General features: G+C 48.9%; 1 protein-coding gene across 2 annotated transcripts in view; it reads left to right on the forward strand.

Annotated features, from left to right (window-relative positions):
- Positions 1–22,233, forward strand: part of GNA14 (G protein subunit alpha 14) — a 164,000-nt gene that overhangs the window by 135,957 nt on the left and 5,810 nt on the right. For both annotated transcript variants that reach the window (XM_024555678.4, XM_045191614.2), the window contains exons 3-6: positions 14,776–14,930; positions 17,291–17,419; positions 19,046–19,175; positions 21,683–21,836. In XM_024555678.4, the coding sequence (XP_024411446.1) occupies positions 14,776–14,930; positions 17,291–17,419; positions 19,046–19,175; positions 21,683–21,836 (568 nt within the window). The remainder of the gene's footprint in view (positions 1–14,775; positions 14,931–17,290; positions 17,420–19,045; positions 19,176–21,682; positions 21,837–22,233) is intronic.

Below are 22,233 nucleotides of genomic sequence, written 5' to 3' on the forward strand. Positions count from 1 at the left end.
TAAGTCTCCTGGGTGGCCTGATTTAATCAACCCATTAGAGGACAACCTGGAGGTAGGGAGATTCTCCTGCGAGTCTTGAAGAAGTAGCTGTGGTGTACTGAGAGGACCACAACATGCCCAGGACCTAAGGGAAGCCTCTAGGGGCTGTGAATGACATTCAGTGACAGCCAGCAAGAAAGCTAGGACCTCAGTCCTATGACTCAGTCACTGGCAGAAGCAAATGAGCTTGGGGAGGACCCTGAGCTCCAGGGGACGACACAGCCCAGCCAATGCCTCGATTTCGGTCTTCTGAGATCTGAACAGACAACTCGCTTGCACCACGCTTGGCCTTCTGGCCTACACAAACTGTCAGATAATAAAAGAACATCGTTTTAAGCTGCTACGTTTGTGGCAATTTGTTGTGCAGCAATAGGAAGCTATTTCAGGTAATATGGCTGAAGTCCACAGCCTTTGGATAGATTCGGAAATAAAGCCTAGTGCATCGATGGAATTTTCCAAACTACATTTAATGCAACACGACTACAGGAAGATGTTAACAGATGTGTCTCGACAGCAGGAAAACATTTATTGCAGACCCTGGCTGTTTACGTTTGTTCTGCTGGCGTGAGGGGCACAGTTTTTGAGGGGTTTGTTTGTTTGTTTGTTTTCATTGGAACCAACAGCAAGATGCTGGATGACACTTGGGGAAGACAGTTTGTGGAAAGGCTGTGGTAGAGGACAGCACGAATCAAGGACAAGGCCGAGAAACAGCCTCAGAATAGGCAGGACCCTGGAAATTCCTGGGGTCTCACTACCAAGAAAAGCCTTGGCCTCATTGCTATCAAAATGAAAGAATTTCGCCCGTTGCTTCCCCCTATCCCACTAATATCTCACAACTGTGCTCGGGGTGCACGGTCTCAGCGAAGGGGGGCTGGCCAACATGTAGCCACAGGACGGCAGGACACCTGAATTAACAGACCCTCCAAGATCCACAAGGTAGTGCCCGCAAGGCTGATTGGAACCAGAGGGGGGAGAATGGACGGTGGACACCAAGGCGGAGGGAGTCCACACAAGCGGGGTGGGCTTGTAAATGCGGAGGATCATCTGAGCACTTCTCTCCGGTGTCTGAGTGATGGAGGAAGGGGAAGTCCCTCTGAAAAGAAAAAGTGAAGAACTGAGAGCCCCTGAACTCCAAAGCTGCAGGAGAGAGGGCCGAGGAGGCAGCGGCGGAATGGGGGTTGGAACTGCCGAGATGGCAGACGCTGTGCGGGGTGACCCTCCCTTGTGAAACCCGTGATTGTGCACAGGCGATGCTGTGTGTACGGTGTGGGAAGGCTGGGCTTTGTGCCTGTGCCGTGAGGATACTGGAGCCCTGGGACCTAGCAGAAGTTACAGAAGAGCTTCTGACTTTCACAAGCCATGGAATCGACTGGGGTCTGAGCTAGTGAGACCTTTTGAGAAAAGGGGGTCTCGCCTACCACTTAAGCTACCTGAGTTTTGCAAACAGTCTAATCTAAATCTCCTCTTTGGAAGCTCATAATAAAATGAGGGTTCTGTGCTCTGTTCGGGCGACCCTACCTGGTAGTGTTCTATCTGTCGTGGTTGCTACAGGCTTGTTACTGCTGATGTTCGCTCAGTTCCGTGAGTGATCACTGAACGCTGCATCGCTGAGGGAGTCCCGTGGCAGTTCCCTCAGGAACAACACCCACCTATCGCACACCTGCGCATTCTCATTGTACGTGATCGAATGGTCAGGAATTTGGTGTGAACACTTACCCATTTGCATGAACTGCTACATCCTATTAACGCATGTTGCTCCTTGATTTAATGTATTTTATCCACATCGACTAAATGTCAAGTTTTGATGTCACATTCATTTGTTCATTCATTCATTTATATTGATGTGCCGACTACCATTCTAGGCATTGGGGCACATCGACGAAGAAAAGAGACTAAGGTCCCTGCCCCCTCGGGGGGCGTGTCCTGCACTCTCAAAGGCTCACTCACATACACAACTGGGAAATCCTGCAGTTTAAAGAAAACTTGGGAGACATTGGGAGACTGTTTCAGACCTTGTCCTGAATTTATCTGGACAAAGAACTTCTTTTCAGCACACTTACAGCACTTTGCAAAGTCGTGTTCTCTATAGCATAGCACTCTGGGAAATCCTGACTGAGGCCTAGCTGGACTACGCGTACTCAGACAGAACATCCTTGCATGTCATTTGTTTCAACGTTTGACGGGAGTCAGACAGCAGAGAGATTGCTGATAAAGTCTCTGCCAGGGTCGGGAGTGCAAGTATTCTCTGTCGCCACTTAAGGGGAAATCTAGACGCTTGACTTGGCCAGTGAGTAGGTGACTTTGGTGACATCTGAGGCCTTATTGGAGACCGTTACTTGACAAGATGTCAAGCCCACATCTGCTGACAGGACTGGGAGACCTCTGAGGGACTCCAGGTCGAACAGCACTGTGATCAGCTGTGCCTGGTCTTTGTCTTTACCGCAATGTCACTCTCAAGTCAGGCTCCGGGGACTGTATTACCCACCTCCCCTGGACCCAGAACCAGTAGCAAGCAGCAGGCACGCAATCCATTCTATTGCACTCTGGGGACTTCAAGAAACCACGCTGAGTTGTCTACACAAATACCTACCTGCTGCCTAGATGTGCCCAGCTGGTCACTCGGTCAGGATTCTTTGACAGGAAGCATGAACTTGGTTACATGTTTGCTCAGCTTTGAAATGCTTGAGGAGAGACTCACTTTGCACCAATTTCAACAAGTGTTTGAACTCGCCCAGGCACCACAGAGAGCCCCGTGCTATTGCGTGGAAGAGGGGCTGAGTGCCTTTGCAGCATGTTGATTGGCGCGTTCCGTCTGGGATGGAATAACCTGAGGTCCAGGGCCCTCAGGGCTACTGGTGAATTGTGATGAGAAAGGGGAAAGAGTTGGGGCAGTATCATCTTTGGCAGGGTGGGTAACTGCCTGTGATGCTGTCTTCCAGTTATTTTGAGGTTAGGAAAGACAGAGATGAGAGATGGGCGGGGCATTGGCCATGCTAAGGATTCTTAGGGCCAACCCAGACGAGCCCTGACCCTGGGTCACAGGAGCTGCACCAGCCCCTTGTCCTGGGCTGTGCGTTCCTTGTACTTTACTGGGGGCCGTCTCTCATATCCGCAACTGGGCATGACTTACTCTTCCTCCCTCAGAAATTATGATGATTGCTTTGGGTTTTCCAGAAGAGTGATAATGGTGGGTGTGTTTTCTTTTACCCAGAAGGACATCCACAAGACTAAATGTTTATGAAATCTAATAGTGAAAGGATACATTCTTTAGCGCTACAGATTGCTAATGCAGGAAAGATCACCCCACCACTCCCATCTCATTTTACCAATGAGGAAACTGAGGCCCAAGGGTCCAACAGATTTATTCAAAGCTCCTTGCTGGTGAATCAGCTGAAATTGTATTCTGAGGCCCCCGATTCCCAAAGGAAGTAACGCGTGTGTTCTCCCCGTGAGGCCCACCCCAGCCTTCTTGTGCTTAGGATCTCAGCACTCCAGCACTGTACTGGGGGCCATTTTAAATGGCGAATCAGGAGAAAGCACAAAACCACCAAATCATGGCAGTAAATAGACGGCAAAAAGGACACGTGTTTATAGTATGAGAGCTGAAACCAGAAGGCAGAGCTTCACTGTGTCCCACCTCGGCTGGTTGCCCGGGCATCAAGCAACTCCCATTTTTTGTTGCTCTGTGCTTGCTTGTAAATGAGGGTTACGGATTTTAACAAGTAGGTGAATTTGCAAACACAAAATCTGTGAATAATGAGGACCAACTTTCTCGAGGTGATACGTAAACACCAGGCCTTTAGGAAGGCACAGGGAAGTGGATGAGGGCTACTGTCTATGGAGACTTTACTGGGTACCTGGCACGGTGCTGAGCACTTTATGTTTGCCGGGCTGACCATAGTCCCCGTGAACTGAAATGTGGAGAGAGAAGAGCGCTCATCTTGCCTTGATGTAGCCCATCCAGGAAATCAAGACTCAAGAGTAATGAGCATGAAGAATCCTGGGTGGAGACAGAAAGGGCAAGTCATTTAGTCTGATCAGCTGGGAACCAGAATTCCAAAGTCCCAGAAAGCTGCCGCCCCTGGGACGAATGCCCCGAGGATGCAAGGAGCCATGGAGTACAGAATGTCCCTCTGCCCAGCCCCGTTTACAGTCTGTCTGGGCCCCCAGTCCCACTGATTTCCCTGCTCTCTGCCGTTTCTGGCCTTCATGTCAGGGTAGGGAGGAGAGGCTGTCTGGATGACTGTGAGGCACACACGGAGCTTCTAGAATTGTGGCTGGGCCCTAGACGACCTTTAACTGGAGACATCCAGATAAGCCTCTGGCTCGGTGCCATTGGAAGGACTTTATTTCTTAATGGGTGTCCTTCAGCTCAGCCTCAGATGTGCCTGCCTGGCTGGCGTTACTGAACTAACTCTTGAATCTTGCATTTTCTTCCTTTTGTGGGGTGTTAATAGAAAACTTGTTTTATAGGAGTAGATGGGAGGGTTTTTTGGAGTTACCTTTAAGAATATTGCCTTAAAGAATTTCCTTGAATGTCAGTAGTGCCCCAGGAAGGATATGGGACCTTTCACCTACTCCAGGGCCAGCCTAGGGGGGCGTGGATTACAGGGTGTCTGGAAACGTCTGGCCTTGGTCCCCAACTGGTGACACAGCATAGACTTTATAAAAACAGTAATATTATACCTTAGGAAACAAGGACATAATAAAATGGGCTGCTTAAGGGAGTAATGAAAGAGAAAAAGAAATGGAAACATTCTCACAATTTGGTGAAAAGGAGTCTGAAACAGAAACAATCCCAGCTTTCTCCACTAGGGGGTGTTTTGTTTAATTTTACTGTCTGCTTCCAGTCACAGGGCAGCTAGCTCCACATTCCAGGCCGGGTCTGGGCACTGCCCTGCGAAAATTCTGAAGAGCTGGGGGAATTTACTTGGGTAGAATTCTCTTGCTTTTCATACTAATTGATTATGTTTTTTGCTTTTTTAAAAAAAGTCTGATACTATAAGTTTTTATTTATTTTTTGATTTAACCTTTATTGTATTTTTCCCATGACCATTTAGTCCCCTTGTACCCCTTCCCCCAGCAAGCACCACACTGTTGTCCATGTCCATGAGTCCTTTTTCCTTTTCGCTCAGTCCTTCCACCCCTAACCTCCCCTCCCCCAGCTGTCACCCTGCTCTCCATCCACGAGTCTGTCCCCGTTTCCCTTGTTCGTTCAGTTTGTTCCTTAGATTCCACATGTGAGTGAAAGAAATCACGTGGCATCTGTTCTTTAGAGGATTCTCTTTCTACGCTCTAATGCCTTTTTCCATCACTCCCATAAGGACTGGACACTTGAGCACAAAGGGTTTTCACAGCCATAGTCTTGTACCACGCATTGTGCTTGGCAAAGAGTGGGTGCCTCACCGTTCTGTGCCCGCTGACTCGGTGACCGAGGGAGTTAGGGTTACAGCAGTTTCTACTTGGCACAGTTGAACAGAGATTCTTCATCTACACCGGGGCTGGCTTGCGTCTTCTGTGAAGGGCCAGAGTAAGTATGACAGGCTTTTGCACCATGCAGACTCTGCGGCCACAACTGGCTGCTGATGCAGTTGTGAAACCAGCCAGACAGTATGGCAGGGTGTGGCTGCGTTCCAACAGAACTTAACTCGCACAGGCGGGCAGAGAGCTGGATTTGGCCATGGCTGTAGTTCGCCCTGATCTGTACAAAGGCACACACAGGCACAGCACACACCTTAGAGATCCCTGTGGAGAAGAGACTTTGAGAATGTGTGAGTGGCAGAGACAATGCCAGGCGTCCACCAAATCTCATGCCACTTTCCACCTAGCATGGGAAGACCCCATCTCCCAGCTTCCTTGACAGGCAGGGGGCATCTTGTGACTACTTCTGGCCAATGAACTGTGTATCCAGGAGTGAGGCCCTGTTCAGACCTGGCCTGTAAAATGAGCAGCCCACTGCTCCGTGCTCTCCTCCCTCCCCTGCCAACTGGGTGAAAAGAATCCAGGGCAGGACCCCAGGGCCCTGGGAGTTGGCGGGGACACTTGATAGGGGTGCCGGGGTCTCTGCAGAGTCCTCCCCACCCCCACCCTCGACTCCTGTTGGACTGAAAAGGAGAGTAAAGGGCACCTGTGTGTGTTGTTAAGACACCGAAATTTCGGGGTTGTTAAGCAGCCCTCTCTAATAATACTGAGCTTCAGCTCAGATGTGGATAAAAGAAAGAACCTAAAAAATAAGAAGAGCTCAGAGCCGTCGTTCCCTCCTGCCTGGCAAACCTGTGGTTTTTGACTGGGGAGAAGGGGGCGAGGGGACTTGGGAGCTCACACTCTCAGAAAGTGGGTGTGTATGAAGTAGTACTGCCATTTGGGTCTGAGAAACTGGGACCTTGAAGAGAGAGAGCCAGTCAGGGGACGGAGTGGGGTGGGTAGGGGTAGCACATGTGAGATCAGAGATAAATGGCTTTTAAAAGAACCCACACCTGGGCCCTGGCCAGATAGCTCATTTGCTTAGAGTGTTGTCCTGATATGCCAAGGCTGTGGGTTCGATCTCCAGACAGGGCACATACAAGAAGCAACCAATGAATGCATAAAATAAGTGGAACAAAAACAAAAAAATCAATGTTCCTTTCTCTCTCTCTAAGTCAAAAAGTAAAAAATAGAAACAAAAATAAAATATTGTACTTGAGCCACACTGACCCTTGTACAGAAATGTGGCCTCGTATCTTCAGCATGATGGCTCAGCTCTGTGCTGGCTGAAAATGGGTTCCTTTGCGCTGGCCCAGGACCTCCCCATCCTAACGTCATTTCTCTCTCTCTCTCTCTCTCTCCATGGGTGCACAAAGCAAAACTTGTAGCCTTATAATAAATCAACACTGAAACTTGTGGCTCGGTGAAGTATTTCTCAGTCACGTCCATCTCAATCCGATGTGAAGTGGTGGGTGGTGGGCTGTGCTCCACACCGTCCCCGGGGGGCGCCCCTCCACTGGGCTCTCATCGTCTTCTCCTTTCAGCTGAGAAATGGGAAAGGAAAGAGTGGGGGAGGTTGCATGGGGGTTCTGAAGGCCAGGCCCGGAGTGGTGGGCATCACCCCAGCCCGAATTCCATGGCGCAGGACTCGGCTACGAGGCCCTGCTGACTTCAGGGTGGCAGGGAAATAGAGCACAACCTGAGAGCCCAGAGGCAGCTAAAGCTGGATTTGGGGACCCGCAGCAGCCTCTGTCTCAATGGGAAAACACTTTGAGCTTCTAGCAACCAACTTTACAAATAAATGTTTGGAATCAAACTTCTCTTGAATTGAGGCGTGTTAATGCTTTTTAAAACGATAAGCCTTTCGTTACCAAACATCATTGTCTAGAAAGGCCACAGACACAATCCAGTACCTAGGAGAGACTGTGAGCCTGCCGGAGGCCGGCAGGGGGAGCAAAGCGTTTGCTACTTTCCCTGTGGGGAGGGCCTGGCAGGGGCTATCCCCCCAGCCCTGCCCCTCTGTTGCTCTCCTTTTTCTGCTTCTCTGCCTTTCCCTGCAGGCCCTGCCCCTCAAGGTCAAGAGCCCACAGTCATCCCTGGCTCCGTCTGGGGAGCGCCGGGTGGGTCCTCTGAGGCTGTGCCATTCATTCCTGCCAGCAGGTTCTGCAGGCACACAAGAGGCAAATCTTCCCCTTGCTCATTGGAATTCTCTCTCATGAGACAATTTTGACCTGCTCGGAGAGGTTGGGGGGGGCAAGGTGGTGACAGGGAGGGACAGTCCCATCTTGGTATATATCATATGACCATATTCTATGTCCTCTGAACACAGTAAAACTCACCCCAAAGACGTGATTTTTCTGATAAGCAACTTGCACTGGCCAAATATACTCATTCCTTTTTCGAGGGACTGTCAGGTCCTATTGGTGAGTTATACCTTGAAATCTAATCCGGTCCCATCCTTTAACACGGCTGCCTTTGGCAATCACAGTTAGGAATCCACATTCACGAACACAGGAAGAGGGGGACGCGGCCTACCTCTCCTTCCTAACATCAGGCCACCTGTTTGACATCTCAGCCCATCCCCTCACTCATCCCCAACTGAAATCTGTCCCTTTCTTTGATTGCTTAGCGTTTGTGTGTAGATCTGAAGTAGTTCCCACCAAATGCATCACTGTCATTCTGAAATCCTCAAGGTCAGGGCCGCGATCCTATTTGTGTTCTCAGATGGCGGTCCTGGATGTACCTAGAGCAGCCGGGAGCACCTGTGAACTGGATGGTGGCTGAGTCTGGCTGTCAGTGCCCAGCTGAGTGTGGGACATTCAGGCCACCCCGAGCTGAGGCCTAAGCTGCTGCTGCCACCCTAAGGTTATAGGGGATTTTGCTCCCAAAAGAATTGAATGGACCAGATTGGAAGGTCCTGTGTATCAATTTGGGCTTCATTAGGAAGTCAGAGTTGCTTAGAGTGATGTACAATCATGGATTTATTGTAGGGAGTGTGCTGTGTATAGCTGTTGGAGACGGGAGGAAGGAGTTGGAAGCTGTTGTCTCTGCATATCTGGTGGCTGGTCAGTGGGCCTGGCAGTCGGGGAGAAAGCTGGGTCTGAGGCAGGCAGAGCAGAGACAAACTGGAGTCTGAAAAGGAAAACCAGAACCCACAAAGGCAAAACGGACCCATGGGGACCAAGTGGAGCAGCATGCATCCCTCATCACCTCCGTGCTAGCAGTGTAGGTGACTTGTAGAAGCAGCTGGCATCCTTTGCCGTGGCCCTGCACATGTGTCTGCCCCAGGACATGGAGACGCTGCCTGGGGACATGGAGACGCTGAAGGAGGAGAGCCGAGTGGGAGCTGGGGGGACCGAGGGCCCGGCTGCTGCCCCATGCAGTGAGGCTGACCGGGAAATCAGCTGCAGTGCGCTGAAGCAGAGCTCCGACCTGCAGAGAGTAGTAGCCATTGTTTCACCTCCAACTCCCAAATCTCTTTCAAATTCCTCAGTGTGAGAAGGGGTGTCAGCTGAACCTAGTGTGGCAATCATTGCACCAAACACGTAAATCAAACCATCACGCTGCACACTTTAAACTTACATATGTTTGTTATATACAAGTCAATTACTTCTCAGTAAGACTGGGGAAGAACGAATAAAAATTAAAATTAAAATGTGAAAAAAAATTCCCTACATGTGAAAAAGTTTGCTTTCTCTTCCTGCCAACCCTGACCCGGAACCACACAGGGGAGCCCTGGGAAGCGCCATCAGGGCCTAGCCAGGCCGACGCAGTGCGTGGCCACGGGCTCTGCCCCTCAACGCACTGTGAACAGCGTCGCGGCTGCAGAGGTTTGTGCCGAAGGAACTTACCGCTGGAGCCTTTGCAAAGAACAGTTCTAGTGAAACCTACTGAAGTTCTGACTGACGGGAAAAGATAAAGTGACTCGGCCTTTCATGCCAACACTTCGTGGCCAGCGAATTCTGTTATTTTGGTTGGAGAAAAGATGAGAAAGAGGAGGATAAATATGGAGTAGAAATGAAGATTTCCTTTGAATCTTGAACTGGGTTAGAAAAGCTTACTTAGAAAGCCTACTTTCCCTTGTGAGTGTGGTGGGAGGTTGCTTTCCACGAGAAGTCTGGACGGCTCAGGCCAGCGGGGAAGTGCTCGATGCCGGCTGCTGACAGTGTGTCCGTGGAGCAGCTGGAATTTGACCAGAAGAAGCTGGAAAACCACATTTTTTAACATGAAAACCTTAATAAATGGTCACTTTCATAAACATTCTAGATGTGCTTGAGAACAGTAAGTATTTTACGGTTATTTTGAAAATAGGGCTCCACCTGTGTCCATAAGGTCAAATTTGGTGAGAATGATGTTTGAATTGTCTGTATCTTCACTGAATTTTTTATCAGTCACTGAGAGGTACGTTAACATTCCCTGTAAAGTGAGATTTGTCTATTTTGCCATATCCAAGACATTTTTCTCTATATATTTTGAGCTTATAAAAAACTTTTAAAATTTTTTTTGTAACTTTTGGTTATTTAAAATATATGTATCTCTTTTAAATAGCATAAATGGTAGGTACAACATAGGCAGGGGGAGGTTAGGAATAGTATGGGAACTGTGGACGCCAAAGAACTTATATGTACAACCCATGGACATGAACTGAGGTGGGGGAATGTGGGTGGGAGGGGGTGTGCAGGGCAGAGGGGAATAAAGGGAGGAAAATGGGACAACTGTAATAGCATAATCAATAAAATATATTTAAAAATAAAAAATATCCCTCTCTCTTAAGTTTTTAACCTTCAAGTCTACCCTTTTCAGCTTTATTGAGGTATTATTGATAAACAAACATTCAAGTCCACTTTTATACTGATAGAGTCTCAAGCTGCCTTTGAGTTAGTGTTTGCATGGTGCATCATTTTCCATCTTTTTACTTGTTGCTGCTTTTTGGAATTGTCTTTTCTTCTTACGCTTGGTTATTTTTATTGATGTGCTGGACACCCATGAGAAAAATAATTTGAGGGCAAGAAAGATATTATCTTCCAAACTCCAAAAAAGAATTTCTTTTTCTTATGCCAGGTGTCTGGGGATATTCAACTCTGAGACAGTGATGATTCCAAGCTTAGCTTCAACCCCCAAAAGGCTTTTCTGTGGGACCCCACCCCAGAGCCAGAGGGCTTCCAAGGGCTTATTGCTCTTGTTCGCTCTTAAACTTCAATCTCTCTCCCTCAGCCCTGTGATTTTAAAGCAGGAGCTGTCCCAACTGCCCCTTCCAGAATAAGCAGAAGCCCCAGGGCAAAGGCCTCCAGAATGTGGGGTTCACCTCCTTGCCTGTCACCCTTCCCTACATTCTGGCCCAGCAAGTATCTGCTATTTCTTTAGTTTTCTGATATTTTTGAGCATATTTTAAAAAATATTTTTCTCACCATTCCTAGCTGTCCTTAATGGAAGCTTTGATCTAAATTTTCCAGTTTTCCTTTACCAGAAGGTCCTCACTGATTTTCTCCAGAAAAAATTCTTTCTCTCACGTAGTTGTCCTTGTAATGTTTGGTATACTTTAAAAGCTGATGGTTTTGGAGCGCTGCCATTTTACCTCATAGTTTTCGTTCAGTAGGCTATGTTGTGTAATTCTGGGTCTTGATGTAGATGTTCAAACAAGTGGGGTGGCTGTACAAAAGTCAGAGATACTGTGGTACAGAGAGCTTTCATTTTTAGTCATGTATTTTCTTTTCATCTCACTTGTTTTCACAAAGTGTGTGTGGTTCCTAGGTACTCCCTATGTCAGTAGACACTTGAAATATTAAGTCAGGCTTTTATCATCTCGGACATGTTAATGAATACAGGTTTTAATGACAATGCTTAAACATCTGATGCAGGACAAGAACTCTGGCTCCCTGGTAAGAGGAGACTCTCCCGTTGTCATTGAGAAGGTCCGTGTGGGAGAGAAAGCGTGGGCCTGTGGTCCGGTGCGGTGGGGGTGTGGGGCCTTTCCCAGGGAGGGTCTGGGGGAGAGCCGGGCTGCCTGCTGGGCCCTGGTTCCCAGCCAGTGAGGCCTGCTGGGCTCCGCCGAGTCTGTCACCTAGGCAGCCGCGGGCCCACATGTGAACCCAGCAAGGCACCACTTTGCGAGCAACTCCTTTCCTTGTCACCCTGGGAAATTGCAAGCGAAACACATGCAGGACATCTGTTGGCCGTGCTCCTCCTTCAGAGCACTGGGGACACTGGTTTGGTTTGGGAAGGGGGGACAGGAAAAGCTCCGTGTTTGGGAAAGTGGTCATGTTTCTGTTGTATCTGCTGCATTGGCTCCTTGTGGTTTTCCTTCCTTTTCAGTGAAACGATGTTAGGCAATTTCCACCTGTGCTCCAATTTCAATGTGCTCCTCTAGCCTAGGGCTCCCCTGAACGACAGATCCATTGCGATCACCTGCGTGTGTCCTGGGCATCTTAGATGTCGGCTACCTCAGAGTCGGCATGTCCTGAAACAATCCTACATCGTGTCTGTGAGAGGAGGTAGAGACACCTGTAGCGTCCCTGATGATTCCCCAGTGCCACCTCTCAGCGGTCAAGCAGAGGAGGATGCCCAGTCACCAGAGCATCTCCTCCTCTGACACTTTCCGGTCTTCTAGCTCCCGGTGCCAGAGGCTTCTGTCCTGCCCTAGCATCCTTGTGCTATTATTTCCTTTGTGATTTTGCGTCAGATACATTTTTTATGAACGCCACGAATGTTTACTGGACACTTGCATCAACAGAGGGCACCTGGCATTTGCCAGACACTGCCGCCCTGGGTTCTGGGACGTAGGGACCAATAAGACATTGATAGACTCTGCCCTCGTGGCGGTTCTTGACTTGTGAAGAGACAGAGAGGAAAACAGACATTTTAAATTTAGATGGTAGAGCTGGGCACAGATACTTTAAATTTAGAGGGTGAGAAGAGACCACGTGATCCTTTGGGGAGGAGGGAGGGTGGGGAGAGGAGGGGTGAGTGGGAGACAGCCCTTCTGTTCGATACAAACACTGTCCAGCTTCTCCCTTTATCATCCTCTCTGGCTGAGAAGAGGGCAGGGGATCAAATGTGCTAGTGGGTGGGGTTAGAAGCTGTGGTTTAGGGGCTATCAGTGTGTCCTGTTTTGCAAACAAGAACTATTGGGATGGCCAAAAAGTCCATGTGGTTTTTTCCATAAAATAAAAGACACATTTTCCATTTTCATGAGTGACTTTATTGATTTGGATATTTTGAGTATGCTGGCAGTCTCTCACATGGTGTAACATTGACCGTTCTCAATGTCTCAATTGGATTGCTATCAAGTTCAGCTGGTCTACCGGACCATGGAGCAGCGTCCAGTGAGAAGTCTCCAGCATGAAACTTCACAAACCACTTTTGACACGTTAGACCAGTCACAGCACCTTCTCCATACACTGCACAAATCTTCTTTTGTGTTCAGTTGTGTTTTTACCCTTCTTGAAATAATAAAGCATGATATGCTGAAAATGTTGCATATTTTCTTCCATCTTCAATATTAAAATGGCTGCACAAAAGTTCACCAATTTTGATGTTTTGTTTTAAATGCACTTTGATATGACAGCTGTCACAATACAATCTAACCAAATTGTTTCCAGTGAAGTTAAAGACAACTAAGCACTAGAGCCATCTTACAGGAAAAATCAAATGAACTTTTGGGCCAACCCAATATTTATTAGGCATCTGCTACGATAATAAGGCTACTTCTACTTACATCTGGGTGATTATAAATCAGGTTCCCCTGAAAATCACTGGCTCCTTTGACAAACGAGGACGCTGAGGCACGTAACCTGTTGGGGTCCTTGAAAGTCCCAACCGCACTACTTAGAACCTGGGGTCCTGCTTTGCCACCCAGAGCACTGCCCACTGACCCATCCTTCTATGGACTTGTTTGAGACTTCACCCACCTGAGGATCCCACAGGCTGGCAGAAGAGTTTAAACCTGCTCAGGTGATGGGTGTGGTACAAAGGCATTTGATTTCATCACAGCCCTCGGTCAGGCTTAAGCCAGGTGAATCTAGATCTCCCTGTTCTTTGGCTTCCTGTTGGAGTATTAATGAGAATGAGCAGTACAAGATAAGAGCAACTTTTCTGGGGGTACCACATATACCCGTGGAGATCCCAACTGCAAAGTGGATGCTTTGCTGATGCACAGCTGCCAGGAGTAGCCAGCTCTGCATGATGTAATTGCTGTGAGATTCTGCAAGAAGGGAGAGTGAGGAAGGGGCCAGGCCCCTGCCTCTCTCAGCAGAATTCTCTTGTTTGCTCAACTTGCAGCCAAGGATGGGATGCTGAGTCCTGGGGACTAACACATGGATGTGTTGTGGATGCAGGCCAGCCTTACCATGTTCATTTGCTCAGGTTTGGAAAGATTTCTGGTCTTGTGCTAGCCTTCCAATGATTCAAGAAGATAATGTATGTAGAAGCCCTGGCACATAGTAAGTGGGCAACAAACAGCAACTGCTATAATAACAGTAATTGCAATAATAATGATCTTAATTACTGAAATAATAGGGCAATAGCATTAGAGCAATAATTATTTAATAATGATGGTAATAATATGCATACTAACAGTATAGTAATCAGTGGCATGGGATGGGGGCTGCTGTGGGGGGTTTGTCCCAATGGGAGTTTTATCAGTGACGTGATAATAAAAAGACTCTGCGAACTCTCTGTACTCTCTGCTCAGTTTTGCTGTAAACTAAAACTCCTCTAAAAAATAAGGCCAGTTAAAAATTTTTTTTAAGAAGAAGAAAGAGAGAGTAAACTGGAGATCAGCTGGTGTTACTATTGGTTTTCAATTCTCTAAAGACAGTGCACGCACCCCCTTGTTGCTTCCACCCACTGCTACCACCCCGCCCTTGGTGCGCACGCCACTGACAGGAACCATGGCTATTTTTAAATTGCTCCACTGGCTATGCAGATATTCAAGTAAGTAGCATGCCAATGATGCTCAATTGGTCCAGGGTTTCTCTGTTCATGACTGGCTGTTGAGTGCTGGTAAAGCTGGCCTCCGAGTACTGCTGGGACCAAAAGTCACACGCGCTGGGCTCTGTGGTTCTCTCTGTGGAGTGATGCGGCCACACCAGCCCCACTCAGCGTGGCTGCAGCTGAGTGGTGTGGCTGTGAGAAGACCCTCCAGAGGGCACCCACCATACCCTGGCACCTATGATCTTCCCCAATCCACGAACCAGGGCTGGTCTTGTCCCTAAGTCCCGAATGGTTTGGCTTCCGTTCCGTTGCTTAATGAGAGGTTCTCTTTCCTTTGAGTAGGAAAATGCCCGGCTGATCAGAGAAGTGGAAGTAGACAGAGTCTCCACACTCTCCAGGGAGCAGGCGCAGGCCATCAAGCAGCTCTGGCTGGACCCAGGTATCCAGGAGTGTTACGACAGGAGGAGGGAATACCAGCTGTCAGACTCAGCCAAATAGTGAGTACAGTGCCCAAGGGGCTTGCAGGCCAGCATGCTCTGTATACCTCAGAGAAGAGTCTCATGGGGAAAGGCAGCTGTGTCTAGCTCGGGGGCAACACTGCCTCCCTCCTGCTTGTCTGTATTCCCCTCTTGCTTCCTGGGGAATCTCTCCCCACCTACTAAAACCTTCAGTCCCTCCGCGGATCCCAGATTTCTCTCCTTGCCCATAACCGCCTTTCCTCACCGAGTCCTGAGCTTCTGTCCTTTCCAATGAAGCTAAATCAAATGTGAGGTTCCGTTGGTGGAACTGATATCATTTGGGTTGCTGAAATGATCTGATTTAAATAAGGACCGGCTCTGCTTCTGGCTTCTACTTCCCTCTTCTCCATATCCCTTTGCCTTCTGGTTTCCTGATCAGTGGACTGCAGGTCCAATTACCCTAAAATCTAAAATCAGTTTAGACCTCACTGCTATAGGCTGTCAGTGGCTGATCTTGTGCTGCCCTCTAGTGGGCAGTATAGGCTCTGCAGGCCCAGCACAGGGAGGAAGCTGAGTCCTGGAGCCCTTTGTTTATTGTCTTGCAAAAGCCTACACATTTTTGGGGGGGGGGGATCCATAAAGCTCTGGTTTTAAATGTTATCTTTAGGGTAAAAAGATAAATAGATGGTTCTGCATGTAAACTATTCCAGTGAGATGACAGAATCTCCATTTTCTTAAGAATTTCCTGTGACGCTCCCTCGGTCAACCAGATCACTGGGCAAATAGTTTAATCAAGGTCCTTCTTAAAAAAATGATTCCTGCTTCTGCAGCTCAGCTCTTCCGCCCTTGGCCCATGTCACCTTCCACCTTTGGTTGTCATTGCCCTCTGAGCTGGCGTGGTGGGCGATTCACTCCCATCCTCTGGACAAGGCAGTGAGCAGGAAGGGAAACTGGAATCTTGCCTCTGGCTCTGGTCCCAGGCTGAGTGTTTACTCCATTAATCCAGGCTGGCACACTGACTGAGTGTAGGGATGTTTAGATGCAAAGCAGGAAAAGGGAATAAGGGAGTCCCACTAAGGTGTTGAATGGGCACTGAAAAGAGCCAGAAGGGGGAAGGGAGGTAGTGTCCCAAGAGGAGGGCAGACTGCCTGTGACTGCTGGGGCACCAGGGACAGGCACCAGTCGGCCAAGGCATCCCTGGCTCCTTCCTGAGAGCCTAGCGTCACTTGCTTCTGTGGAGGGGAGGGGCTGGGGCTCTTGATGCAGATCCCTTTGGAAGAGACCCATGGGAGCTGCTGTAAAATTCAGGGGAGCCCTGAAAACTGCGGCAAGTCGGGGAGGACCGCTGAAGAGACTAGGCCAGAGCTGCAGCAGCGAAGATAAACCCAGACAGCTGCCCCGCCTTGGGAGCTGGTGACCCCTGAGACACTTGTGGGTTTCCTTGGTCCAGGCCAGCAGTTGTCATCTGCTCTGCTAGTCACGTCTGCTTATTTGGACAGGCATTCATTGCACAAAAAACGTGATGTGTGCCTGCCATAGGCCAGGCACCGAGGTGAGGGTGGCAGGTACAACCAGTGCTCTTAATGTTGAGAAACGTACGATCTGGTGGAACAAGAGAGGTGTAAAGATCACACACACGGAAGTCCGTGCTGATTAGCCACAGGGTCACGTATGGGGCACAGAGTGGGTCTCAGAGGGCTGATGGGCTTGGAATCTCCAGCTCTGTCATTGGCCAGGGCCTGAGTTATTTTACTCAAAGATGCCTTTTTTAAAGGCCTAATTATTATTATTATTATTTTTAAAGTGCCCTCTTGTTTTACCACAGAGAAGTGATATATTTTAAGCTCCCGGCTTTCTTCAATATATGGCAAAAAATAATTCAAGACAAGTTTTGGTTTATTTTAGATGTTTAATTTCTCTGTGTAACAGGAAAACTTTTCCTTGTTGTTATTTGGAAAGAACTTCCTGTCGGCCTGTTTCATGCCGTCATACTTTCTTAGAAACTCTAATTCATTGAGGAGAGCACTGGGGAACAGCATCTGTAATCTGTAATCTTGGATGAGGGCGAGTGTGGGAGGGGGAAGGACCTTCGAAGGCGAAGGCGGAGGGCAGATTCCAGTACCCCTTTCTTCCTGCCCCGCTGTCTCTCTCACTGCCAGATAGCGATCAAGCTGAGATCCAGGAGGAAGTGGTGTGGTCTGCAGATTTCCCAGAAGGCTCATGAAAGCTTCTGATCTATACTGTCTCCAAAACAGTTGTAGGAGAGCTGGCTCTCAAAGTCATGGATGGAACCCATGAATCTGAATGGGGGTTGCTCCAAGTTGGGGTGACTTCCCTGGAATGGGAAGCCCCTCCTTTCTCTAAAATGAATCTCAGTGCATTGTTCTCTAATGTCATAGTTACCTGAGTGACATTGACCGGATTGCCATGCCGTCGTTTGTGCCCACGCAGCAAGACGTGCTTCGTGTCCGAGTGCCCACAACCGGCATCATCGAGTATCCCTTTGACCTGGAAAACATCATCTTCCGGTAAGAATGTCTCCCTGCCATGGTCCATTAAGAATTTGTGCAGAAGTCCCCCAAAGTCTTCTTACATACGTTATTCCTAAAAGGGGTTATGTCTTTCAGGGCAATATGCCCTCTCCATCACAGGGTGTTCAGAGTTACGGCAGGTCTCAGGTCCTGGTATAGAGAGGAGCCCACCTTTCTATTCCCCCTGGGGATGAAGCGTCTCCGTACTAACGTCTGGGACAATGCTTATGTGTAACTCCCCTGCCCCCCCACCACACACACACACACACAGATGGATACTTCTATAACCCACACACCGAATATGCTGATGTCTCTTTCATAAACTTGAAATTATTTCTCTTCCCTTCTCCAAGATTTACCGTCAAAAAAGAAAACTAAGAATCAATACAGAAATGTGTATTAAAAATTATGTTACATGCAAACTATTTTCCAGCTGTGTTAGAACTTTCACATATAAATATAGTAACTTTTCGGATGATTTAAGTAGGTCTTCATTGCATTTAATTATGGCAGAAGATGAACAATAATATGGCACATGCGCACGCCCTGCAAATTTCAAAGCGCCTTTGTATCCATTAGTCCCCTTGTTCCCCCTGATAGTTACTACACACGAGTGGAGACAACACGAGTCCAGCCCTGCCACGCCCAGGTCCTGTCTGCAAACCCCAGACACCTCAGGGCTCCTGGAGCAGAGGGGAGCCCTGGGGTCAAGTCCCTGGAAGTCCTGTGTCTTTGTGAGCACTTCCCCGTGCTGTGTGCGCATGAGCTTATCTCAGCCTTTCTGGCATCAATGCTACTTCAACTCCCAAAGCCAGGGTCTGGTCCACAGATGTGTTCTCTTTGGCTCACTTGGTGTTTTAAAAATCTTTTGAGCCAACATTTACGATTTGGGCTGTTTCACTTAAAACATTTGGTATCTAGTTTCTCTGGGAAAGCTGGCAGAACTGGTCACAGTGAGCCTGCATTTTCATCCCCCGTGGCTGGCCTCAGCCGTGTGGCAGCCGCCCTCCAGACGGGCCCTCGCACTCTCCCCGTGCATGCTGCCCCAGTCTGCGAGGGCGCGCGTGGCTCATTTTCATCAGCTGCCGGACCCTGTTGCCTTCAGGCGTGGGATCGACCCTTTGGCTAGGAGTGACTGCAGTCTTTCCTACAGACACTTTGGATTTCCATTGTCAGAGGACACTTACACACCACGCATCTTTAGAGGGAAGAAGGGGCAGCGTCCACCTAATGTACAAAGGGCCAGTGGATGAATCGGAGGAGCCATGACCACAGGAAGGGGCCAAGGCCTGGGGGAAGCCGAGCGCATGCGTGCTTGTGCCTTCTGCCCGGACGATGGCAGCTCTCTACCCAGTGTCCCCAAGCAGGCTCCACCGGAATGACCTCTGCATTGTTTTCAGTAACTTCACTTACAAAGTCCTCCTTTGCTAGGAATCTCCCAGTGTTTCCTCATGTCCTAAAGCAGTGGGACTCAAACGCTGCCACCCTAGGACCCCTTTCCACTCTTGAAGAATCCCGAGGAACCTTAAAAGCACTGACTCCCATGCTATCGTGACTTGTGCCCTTTTTCTCCAAAGAGTCGGGTGTTCTACTCTTTGAGAGATCTGTGTTTCTGCTGAACAGGATGGTGGATGTCGGCGGCCAGCGGTCTGAGAGACGGAAGTGGATTCACTGCTTTGAGAGTGTCACCTCCATTATTTTTTTGGTTGCTCTGAGCGAATATGACCAGGTCCTGGCCGAGTCGGACAATGAGGTACGCCGGGTGGGGAGTTCGGTTACCTGTAGAACACAAAGATCTCTTTTTGTAGTTTGCAAAAAGCCAGCCGGCTCTGCCATCAGACTCCATTCCTGAGGGTAAGCTGTCTTGCTACTCAAAGTGGAGGCCGTGGCTGAGAAGCACAGACATCCCCTGGATACTCGTTAGAAATGCGGGCCCTCTAAGTCAACCCAGACAGAATAAATCAGAATCTGCACTTTAACCAGATCCCGGGTAATTCACGTACACATGCAAGTTTGAGGATCACTGACCTAGAGACCTGGTTCTCACAGCTGGGTGCACACTGGAACTCCATGGGTACCTGATGGCAAAGCCTGGATTCAGCCTGAGATTCTGGTGTAACTGGTGGGGTGTGCGGCCTGAGCGTGGGATCCACTCTAACGTGCAGCCGGGCTGGAGCCACTCCAAAGCACTGGTTCTCCGCCTGGGCTGTGTGTTGAAATCCCTTGCAGGGTTCTGAAAAAAGAAATACCATCTTTTGGACCCCACAGTGGAGATTCATATTGCTGGGTTTGAGGTGGGGGGCATCTTTTCCAAGTTCCTAGGGCTGCAAATGTACTGCCAAAGTTGAACAATGCTATTTCTAATAAACTTGACCTGACAACAGGCTTCCCACTGTCCTGGGCCCTCCCGGGTTAGGCCCCGGCTGAGCTGGCATGGGGAGTGGCGCCAGCTGCTCACAGCTGTTCAGGGGCCTCCTGGACAGCATCTACCCTTCACTTCCTCTTGAGGGACTAGCTCAGGGCAGCTGGGACCGATCCACCCCGCCAGGCTTTAGTGCCTTCGCTTCTGCAGCGTCCACAGTGCTGGCTGGGCGGGCTCCATTAGCTGGATCTGCCCAGAAAGTGACATCGACCATCACGGTCACTTCTTTGTGAGGGTGGGGGCATTTTCTGTGGGACAGCACTATCCTCCCAACGTCTTTTCCCCTACCCTTCACAAGTCCTCTTGACTTTGAAGAAAAATGTCTTTTGCTTCTAGGGCATAAAAGACAATCAATAAAGAAGTCTGTCCAGGATTAGGTAATAACTAGGAACAAATCATATCTTGTATTTCTTGAGAGCAGACTCTTCTCTGAGGAGCACAGCTACATTAGCTAATTAGTGGAGGGTTAACCCACTTACTAGTGTCATTGTGTGAAGAAGAACAGGATCTTGGCTGCCACCCAGCTCTTCGGGCGGAGAAATTTTTTAAAAAGGAAAGTCCTCAAGTTATTAGTATGAAAAATTGGCTCCAAATTTCTCTCAGGAAACTCGAATGATCAGTCAGATGTGCAAGGGACAAGCACTTCAGCCTGATGTGCTAAAAAATGTTAAGTTCCTCCTCTCCTAAAAAAAAAAAAAAATCACAAGGTATCCGGAGAAAAATTAAGTGGTGGCTGCCGCTCTAGACTCTCCCCTTCTGGCTGCAGCAGGTACTGCTTCCCTGCCCTGTGCTGCACAGAAATTATTTTTGTCCTATGTTGTATTTCCTCAGAGGTTATAATTGATAAGATCATCACAATTTTTAAAAAAGCTTTAAAAGCCAAGAGGGCTTACTGCTCTGGTGATAAATTCCATATCTTAATCCCCCCAAATATATGGAGGAGGAGACTGGGCCCATGTGTCTGGGAGTTGCAGGGGAACGGAGACTTGTTATGTGTCCCTCTGGGCTGTGACGTTTTTCAGGACTCCTGAAAGGGAAGTTCTTGCTTCTCTCCTCTTAGAAATACTTGAGAGAGAGCAGAATGCGATCTAGAATGATAATTGTCACCGGATAAGATTTGTATGTGCCCTGCCTGCTCTCCATACATTAGGAACAATTAATATTTTCTTGCCAACGTCTAATGCTCAGAAGTTTTACTGTCCTTCTGCATTCATTTCTACCGTTACATGGGCTTGGGAAAGTATTTAAGTTTTGTGACCAATGGTTTGCCTATCCATAAGCTAGGGACCCTGTTCCCCTGGAAGAGTGCGCCGGTATTACCGGTGCGTGAGGTGGAGCACGGGGTCCGGGCTCGGGAGCGCTGGCTCCCTTCTCTCCAGTGTCCAATATTGCTAAGGGTGGTGGCCTTGCTGGGAGAGCAAGTCTTCCTCTCATGGTCCCATGACACCCCCATAAAATGGGTGTCTCAGGTCTGAAACTGTGAACTTCCCTCATCTGGCAGTCCCAGTAATGGCACACAAAACTTTTGTCAAGTATGGGTAAGGACCCTCTTTTTCTGTGTTGCACGAAAGCCTTCCTTATATCCTTGCATATGAGTTTGGGGCTAGACTGAGGGGCTACAGGAGAGGAGAGCCGGGGGGCGGGGGGTGACCAGCGAGGGTGAGGGTGAGGTGGGGAAGTGGCGTGGAGGGCCCACGTGTTCACCGGCTTCAGCGAGGACAGGGACCACCGACCGCGGCTGGGTGAGAGGCCCGACGGATCAAACCAGCGATTCGGCATGTTGTTTCTGCTGTACTGCCTTTCTTTCTAGTTAACCGAAGTGCCTTTTCTCTCACTAGAACCGCATGGAAGAGAGCAAAGCCTTATTTAAAACCATTATCACCTACCCCTGGTTTCTGAACTCATCCGTGATTTTGTTCTTAAACAAGAAGGATCTTTTGGAAGAGAAAATCATGTACTCTCATCTAATTAGCTATTTTCCAGAATACACAGGTAGGTGTCCATCTCGTCCACCGTGCTGACCTCAGTCCAGGGCTCTTAATGTGACTCACAGGGCCCCCCCCCCATCTGCCTCTAACAGACGGTCTCCGCAGTCCTTCAAACAAACCACCAGCTGCATCATTGTGTGTTTTCAGCTCCACACATGCCTCTCCTGGTGCCTGGAATACACTTGCTAGCTCCCTTTGTTAACTCTCCGACCCTCACCCCGACCCTCACCCCATCCCCTCCCCAGCAGGTAGGTGCACCTGCTGCCCCCTTGGCAGCCTGGGCTCACCATGCTTCCCCACAGTCGGCTCCCGAGGGCAGAGACGGTGCCCGACATGCCTCTGCATTCCGAGTGTCGGGCAGAGCGCGGGGCACTTCTAATGTGTAGGTTAAAGTGTGGCTC

The sequence above is a fragment of the Desmodus rotundus genome, chromosome 1, assembly GCF_022682495.2.
Source record: "Desmodus rotundus isolate HL8 chromosome 1, HLdesRot8A.1, whole genome shotgun sequence".
In the NCBI taxonomy this organism is placed as follows: Eukaryota; Metazoa; Chordata; class Mammalia; order Chiroptera; family Phyllostomidae; genus Desmodus; species Desmodus rotundus.